The sequence below is a fragment of the Lathyrus oleraceus genome, chromosome 5 (genome assembly GCF_024323335.1).
Source record: "Lathyrus oleraceus cultivar Zhongwan6 chromosome 5, CAAS_Psat_ZW6_1.0, whole genome shotgun sequence".
In the NCBI taxonomy this organism is placed as follows: Eukaryota; Viridiplantae; Streptophyta; class Magnoliopsida; order Fabales; family Fabaceae; genus Lathyrus; species Lathyrus oleraceus.
Window position 1 is genome coordinate 175,443,646 of NC_066583.1, and position 8,282 is coordinate 175,451,927.

At 32.6% G+C, this 8,282-nt stretch overlaps 1 protein-coding gene across 1 annotated transcript; it reads right to left on the reverse strand.

Moving 5' to 3' along the window:
- Positions 1–1,751: 1,751 nt before the first annotated feature.
- Positions 1,752–7,388, reverse strand: LOC127081453 (uncharacterized). The gene is made up of 2 exons (XM_051021704.1): positions 7,109–7,388; positions 1,752–2,082 (listed from the first exon to the last, which is right to left on the reverse strand). The coding sequence occupies exons 1-2, from the start codon at positions 7,229–7,231 to the stop codon at positions 1,987–1,989; spliced, it is 219 nt and encodes a 72-aa protein (XP_050877661.1). The 5' UTR covers positions 7,232–7,388; the 3' UTR covers positions 1,752–1,986.
- Between the last annotated feature and the right edge of the window lie 894 nt (positions 7,389–8,282).

The window sequence follows — 8,282 nt, forward strand, 5'->3', positions numbered from 1 at the left end:
GCAATTACATGAAAATATTTTTAGAAGCATATATATTCATGGTTTTGAGAAATTTCTCAAGATATAAAACAGGGAAACTAAGTTATTTGAGTTTAATGGGGTCTCTAAGGCCACCACTTCTACGTACCATCCAAAAATAAAGATTTCATAAATATTTTATATAGTCAAGCGGAAGTATTTCATGACATTTCCTTATGTTATTATTTACTTTTTCATTAGGGAATATATGATAATCTTGTAACGCATTGAATACATGATTATTTTGCATAAGAATATGATCGACATAAGAAATGTTCTTTTCCTAAAATTATGCTCAAGTGGATGAACTTACCTCCTAAGCATGACATTTGCGAATTTGTTATTAATGATTTTTTTTTTGCTATTGTTCATAGTCATTCACGATTCTTGCATATGACTATTTACTCAAGAAAAAATCCTCTTCTTATCCTTTTGAGAAATATTCATCACCAAGGCAATCTCTGCCAGTTCTAAGTTGATTTGCTTTTTAGTTGTTTTTCACATGAAGATGATCAAGGGTAAGGTTCTCAGGTGCTAAAATTTTAATCAAATAGAAAGAGTTGCCTATTAAATATTAAATATGAAGATGTTTGAAGGGGAGGATATTGTTATAGCATTTCATTATCTTAGTAAACTAGTTATTTTACTTTTAGTACGTTGATATTTTATCTATTTCTATGCAATTTTACTATCTTAGTAAAATTAATTACTATTTTCTCTATTTCTATGCAATGATTAGTGAAATTTGTTATTAATTTGTTTATATATAACCTTAAGTGAATGGAATAAATACATAGACTTCCTAACAAATATTCATTCTTTCTAAAAGTATATTGTATCATATGTATTCTAAATAATTAGAATAGCTATTCTCGAAACTTGGATAATCACTATTCTCGAGACTTGGATTTGATGGATTCGTCCATAAAATCCATTTTCCTGTCCGCTTTAAAAATATACTACCTCCATCCATTCATTTTTATTATAATCATAAGTCGTTTTTTGAAAAAATATTTTATAACCTCCATCTATTCATTTTTATTATAAATTATTTTTTTAAAAAAATATTTTATATCATGTCATTTTATAATATTAATGAATCATTAATATTATTTTTTTTATTATATCCTTAAATATTTATTATTTTTTTCTTTCAATTATTTTAATTTATCTTTCCAATATCATTAATGAAAGACAATTTTATAAAATCTTTCATAATTATCTTTTTCATACTACAATTATTACATTTCTTAATACATTTCTTAATACGTGTAAAAATTCAAAAGCGACCTATAATAAAAATATCGAAGAAATATTACATCTTTGTTAATAAGTAAAAGTGACACAAATTTTTAAAAAATAAAGTAAATCATATTCACAAAATAAACAAAAGTTACGATTTTGGTTTTTTAAATTATATTTAAAGAATATAAAAATTAATCTTTTAACAACTGAGTTCTTTAGGCAGTCACAAATTAGTTTTTATCCCTCAAAAAAATTCAAAAGCTTTCTGATTCATTTTCTTCATAAATATCTATAAACTCATTTTGTAATTATAGAATCATATTTAATTGAAAAATTCCTATAACTCTGAAATAGTGTTAAAGTAATCATTTTATGGTGTGTAAGGGTAATCATTTTATTTTCAAGCCATATAGTATGTAGTAACTAAATAGAAACACAATTCCCAGCTTCAAAAGAGAAAGCATTGTCTCCTATCCCAAACACAGTGGTGATAAAAGCTAAATGGTTCGAGCTAAAAGTAATAATCCAAAATACATCTGAATACAGAACTGGTCCGAACACTTACGGTAAAAAAGTTGAGCAAGATGAGATGCCATAAAATGAGTGAAATTAAACTTTGCTCCTTACAAGAGTAACCAATGAAAAGTCACTTGTCGCGGTGAGTAGATTCGATAAAACTTCCACCACAACAATTAACTACAACGGATGCCTCGATTCACATACTTATTCTGTAGCTTCTGCCTGTTGTGAAGTTTCAGTTTGTTTGAGTTTTTCCAAGGAAGAAATTCGACTATTAAGTGATTCGTAGAGACCATTCGTCTGCAAAAGCAAAGAAAGTTCAGTAACGTATTGAAGCACTACACGAGTGCTAAAAATGAATACTCCTGTTGTCAAACAATCCCCGCCATTTCTTCCCATGCTAAAAAGAAATTTGACTGTTAAGTGATTCGTAGAGACCAGGGAAGTGTATAGCCAAGAATACTTAAGGATAAAGAAATAGTTCATGGTTTAGATAGGTTGATGTATGCCTAATTCCTGTGAAAAGCGGAAAAGGCTACTCAACCACCGGCGGCACAAGTCATAGCTACTCAGAGCAAGTTTTAACATTGTGCTATGCAGTGGGATATATATATATATATTCCACTGCATAGCACAATGTTAAAACTTGCTCTGAGTAGCTGTGACTTGTGCCGCCGGTGGTTGAGTAGCCTTTTCCGCTTTTCACAGGAATTAGGCATACATCAACCTATATATATATATATATATATATATATATATATATATATATATATATATATATATATATATATATATATATATATATATATATATATATATATATATATATGAATTGATAAAAACAAACAAACGCAAAGGAACAATTTTATTTGATGGTCGAAAATAGGAAATACAACTCTCCTTCAAGGTTTCCCGTTTTACAACTGAATCACTACTATATTTTTCCAAAGTAACAAATACTCGTGTTTCCTTTTTATTATTCTTCTCTATTTATTCAATCAAGTATCCTCAACTAAACTATCCTACCTAATCCTCTAACTTATCTGGACTCCTTTTATTATACCCTTCTATCCGAAGAATAACCGACTGCTTGAAGAGCGGGCTCAACTTTTTGATGAGTTGAAAAGCAATTTAGTGAAGGCCAGAGAGAATGGTGTGTTTAAAGTTACACACCCCTACAGCTGTCTTTGGCTAGAAAGTGTACGTTAGTAAGGACTTCATGGGAATTAATAGTTGTAACATTTGTTAGTAAGGAAGCAACAGCTGTTAGAAGAGATGGAGTTAGTTACAGATCGAAATGATAAATATAAGTCGGTTAGTATTGGGGATTATTAGAAAAAGTATTAGGGGGCAAGTCACAGTGTGGGGGAGAAAAAGTCTCTTGAATGCCTTAGATAGTTTGTTCACATTTTGTACACCGGTTTAGTTCTTTACCGTTGGCTGGAGCTCAACCCTTCTTTGTGCATAATACAAGTAATTCATCTTAGCAAATTACCAGTCCTATAACATATGGCCTTCAAGGTTGAAAGTGATCAAGCGATATGGTTCACATCACCAATTTTCCAAACCAGTCAGTATAGGACCTTACTCCGTTCGAAAACTAGTTTGACTCCCTACCATCTCTTTCCTGTCTAAACTCTGGGTAGGGCCAGATGTGCTCTTGGTTGGCCCCAACGAGGTCTGACCTTGAATTGGACTAGGAGAAACTAGATAAGTTGTTCCAACAGCTCTTTGCTCAGCAAAAAACCTCCTCACCTAAGTACACTGAAATACAATACATGAGCTTGAAAATGGGACTTGACACAAGTCCTAGGAAAACTTTGGGGGCCCTCTCATTAAGAGATCTTTGATTGTGGAGTCTGTGATTGGAAGCTGAAACTGGACATGCGGACAGCCAATGCAATAATCTGCTTGAGGAAGACATAGAAAACATCTCCTGTTTCGGAATTGCAGTTCATTTGCCTATAGGCTTGAGCTTGGCCAGTTAAAATATTAACCATAGTAGGCTGATTTGCAATGTCTATCTCCTTGCTCATGAACCTAAAAAGTGATACCAATTTAGGGCAAGCCCATCGGGAATCAGATCCACTTAGCAGGATGCTAATTCTGCCCGTCATTATTGAAGGCAGCCATCTCACCTAATACTCAAGCACAACCTCTACTTCTTGTGTTGACAACCCCTACCTCCTATGTTGATAGCTTACTAGAATTCATCAATGCGAGTAAGATGTGTGTCTTACGTACCCATGGCAGCTTTACTAATGACAGACTGTTGGGCACTATAAGCCGGCTAATGGCATGTGGCTATGGTGGGGGTGGCGGTGGCAGTGCAGCTACACGACATATAACCCGGATCTCTATGGCTGCCAATGCTTGAACAGAAGCTTATAAGAACTTTTCCATAAATGAAGAATCATAAACTTATTTTTATCAAGAAACTGTTATCAACCAGAAGATAATCCAAATGGGATAGGTTATGTCCACCATAGTATTAAGTTTGTTCAGCATTTTCTCCAAAGGCTTTGTCTAATACTCCTGAAAGCGTTTTTCTCTCGTCCCAGTAACTCATCCCAACAGATTACTGCCATCGGGACTGGGAAATTCAATCCTCTCTGTCTGAGAACAGAATTCTCAGTTGATACACTCCCTATTGAATCTTTCAAAATTTTCCTCATATTGCTGCAACAAGGCCATCTCTGGTGATTTAGTGTCTCCACCCTTTTCGCCTCGCAATCACGCATGTAAGTTTTCATCCACTGATCCAACGTATGCCTGATTCCTCACATTCCCTCAATAAACTTTTCAATTTTAGGGGGTGGCACCTCCTGCCCCTTTTGCATTAATCAAGTCCTTGCATCTTTATCAACCGATATAACATTTTCTTAAACATGAAAATGCTAGACTCCCACAAAGGCATGAACGAGGTTATCATCACTGCCTGTTGGTCACCTCTTCGCAGAATAACCTCAAATTCTCCATTTCTTCCCCACAAGAGATCCACTAGAACCCAGGGAAAAGAAATACAGTAGTGATAGAAACAAATGTAACTTACAAATTTATTGAATGATAAGAAATCTCCTCCAAAGGTTTCCCCTTTTACAACCTAGCCACTGGTATGTTTTTTTCTAAAGCAACAAATCTATACATCTCCTTACCACATTAGGAATGAAGAAAGATTATTACAGAAGTGTTAATAATGTACTATTGCCCAAGAGGAATGAAGTGAACAATATGGTTCAATTCAATGTGTAGACTTATTCTAAGTAATTTGGATTAATGATTTAATAGAGTAATCCTAACAAACTGTGTGCAAACAAAATCATTTGTAGTATGAACAATTAGAAAAAAAGAAACAACTGTGTTTTCATTACTTGATCGTGAACATATTCACAGTTTAAACCATGGTTCAAGGCTTGTAATAAACTCTTGATGCATCCCATGCATCAAGCTAATTTTCAACACATGCCTTCAAATGTATATTGCTGGCAACAACTGAAACACTCAATCCCCAAGACTATAACAACGGGATACACAGATTATTTTAACTAGATTCATTCATCCCCAACTTTAAGTCCCAAAGAAACACCTCACATGAAACTGTATGTTTTGTTTATCTATCAAACAATCCAAAATTAACAAAATAAGACCACTTGTCATATATGATATATCCAAGATGGTAAAACAGAATATTGCAGGGTAAAATTAAAGGAATAAAATAAATATGATAGATAACACGGGTGATATTCCGTTTTGCAAAAGAAGTCTTAAAGAGAAGAAAATTTATGAGACCCTACGCTATTTGAAATTGGAAAGGGAGAAATAAGACAATTTCAGGAGCAAGAAATATACAGTAAAGAAGGCAGCATAAAGAACATTCTTAAAGATGTTTCTCAAATTAAAGGCGAGCTTAAAAGTAAATTAAGATATATGAAACAAGTATGTGTTGATTGTATCAAGTATAAAAGAGATGAGTGACTTATCAAATATTGGTTTACAGTAGCTGCTTCTAGCAAGTAAACCTAGGCTACTGCACCCGGCAATGCCCTCTAAAAAATTTGAATGTGACACTTATTCTCTATGTAGCACTGACGTTTCTAAACAAAGGTGTGTCTGACACCGACACATGTGATTACGTACAATTTATTCATTTTTTTTCAAAATACTATTGGTGTCGACATGTTAGGGTCGGTGCCGTGTTTAAAAAACAAGGGCTTCTTGTTAGGCGGAGTCTGTCAGTGTTATTACTAGCTGATTGGGAGAAAGAAGCTGCATAGTGGTTGAAACGAGTCAATTATACACACAAAAAGGCATGCTGCATAAAAATTTAAAAAGGAATTGAGGCATAAAATAGCTTAGCTTGCATATTGAAAGGTTTATATATTATGGTGAACATAAGAGTAATGCTCACTGATTCTTCAGTTTATTCTATTTTATAAATAGGTCATGTTTAGCACACATGTAGACTCTTCTGTTTTATTATTTTTAAAAATCCTTAAATTCTTGTTATTACAACAATAACTGCTAGCAGAAACTGGAATAATGAAATCTATGTTGTTAAGCCCAGATAGTGTTGCATAGCACCGAGCTCTTAAAATGCTATAGCAGTATAGCCGCTATTGCAAGGACTAATAATCTGTGTGCAAAGTAAACATAAATATTCAAAACAGAAAATACACACAATTAAAGAGATCTTCTTACTTAATAATTAAAGAGTGTAAACCACGAAGCAATAAAACTTAAACAAAGAAGAAAAATAATAATAGAACTGAACCAAAAGTAGGAAGGAAGAACATAACGATTGTTTGTGTGCAACATAATAGATTGAAGAACACAATTTTACTCTTTAAAGGGTCATTTATACCCTTACAAAATACAAGGGTTTTGAAGAAAGGCTTTGAGGAATTCCCCCCGAAATCCTAAAAGCGGTTGCAATTTGGGGCCGCAACAGTGGCTGCTACACCCACTATTGCTGATGGAGGCTTGCGGGCAAAAAAACGCCATGTTAAATCCTACTACTGCTACATTGTTCCACTATAATGCGCTAGGAAGTGTCATTATTTTCATAGCGTATACATCAAAATCTGTTATGCTATAGCGCTGCTATTTGACAACACTAAAAAAAAGCCCCTAACCCTAGATAATACAATAACATCATATTTATGAGGCCAAACAGAAGGCACCGCAATAATTCAACTAAGAAATGATTATCATAGCCAGATCAGTTATGATCCTCTTTCAATTACTAATAGGTACTGTAATCGACGTGATTAAGATGAATATTGTGGCAGGATGTTGGGAAAAAAAAGATAAGAGATTTTGGGCGTACCTGTTGAGTAAGGGATTGATGCGCAAGTTTGTAATCCCTATGGAGGATGTAGAGACCTCCAAACGACGCCGTTGCAGCGCCGGTGAAGAACGAGGCTAATCTCACTCTCAGCACGTACCCCATTTTGGTATATTTCTACTCAATTTCTCTCTCGATTGCAGGAAAATGGCTTAACGAAATGGGAACGAATAACCCTTTCTTCTCACGGTGCTGCGGAAACGACGCTGTCTCAAAACCACAATGCCTGTCGCGCGTGCCTGAAGTGACGTCGTTTTTGTGTACTATTTTCATTATATTTTTTTCTCTCTTTTTATAATTAAAAAAATTAAAACAGGTGGATGGTAAAAATAGAAGGTTATGTAAGGTTGTATTCGGATTGGATTAAATCTAATTTGATTAAATTTAATATTTGATTAAATTTATAATATTTGGTTTAAATTGAGTGTTCACGTTTTTTATAGATTGAATTTGAACTAAATCAATTTATTTATTATTGGGTTATCTTGGATTGGATTTGTGGATTATCTACTAAATATAATTTTTAAATTTTTAATAAAATATTAATTTAATTAACATATTTATTTTACAAAAATATAAAAAATCACAAAATTTTAGTATTTAATTTGAATAAAATTTATTATTTAATACTTAAAAACTATTTTACGATTAAGATCAAGTCAGAAAAATATACAGATGGTATAAAATATAATTTAAAAGATAAGATATATCTCTTTAAAAAATTTAATCTCTCAAATTTGATTTGGCCTTAAGCTTTTACAATTAATAAAAATTATAATTATATTTTAAAAAAATATATGCATTTTGAGAATTATGCTATGTAATTTATAAATAAAATGAAATAAAAATAGTGTGACATATTAATAGGATGTAATCGTTTCGGTTTGGATCGTTTTTTAGTCGAAAAAGGGTCTGAACCGATGATATCTTCATCGGTTTGATTTGGTTCGATTTTTAACATTTTTCAAAAATGGATCCGAACCAAACTAATTGGTTTGGTTCGGTTTGATTTGGTTCGGTTGATCTTACAATGTTTTTTTCAAATATTATATTAATCAATTTATTCTCCAATTTGGTGTTTTTTTTGGCGTATTTTATGCTATTATTTTTTAATATAATATATTTCATGTAATTTATTTCATGCTCTATTTTTCAA

Bases quoted from the DNA above. Each gene is read 5' to 3' on its own strand.
- LOC127081453 (XM_051021704.1), bottom strand. From the start codon at position 7,231: ATGGGGTACGTGCTGAGAGTGAGATTAGCCTCGTTCTTCACCGGCGCT. The intron at 2,083-7,108 runs GTACGCCCAAAA...TTGCTTTTGCAG, and splicing joins ATCAATCCCTTACTCAACAG to ACGAATGGTCTCTACGAATC.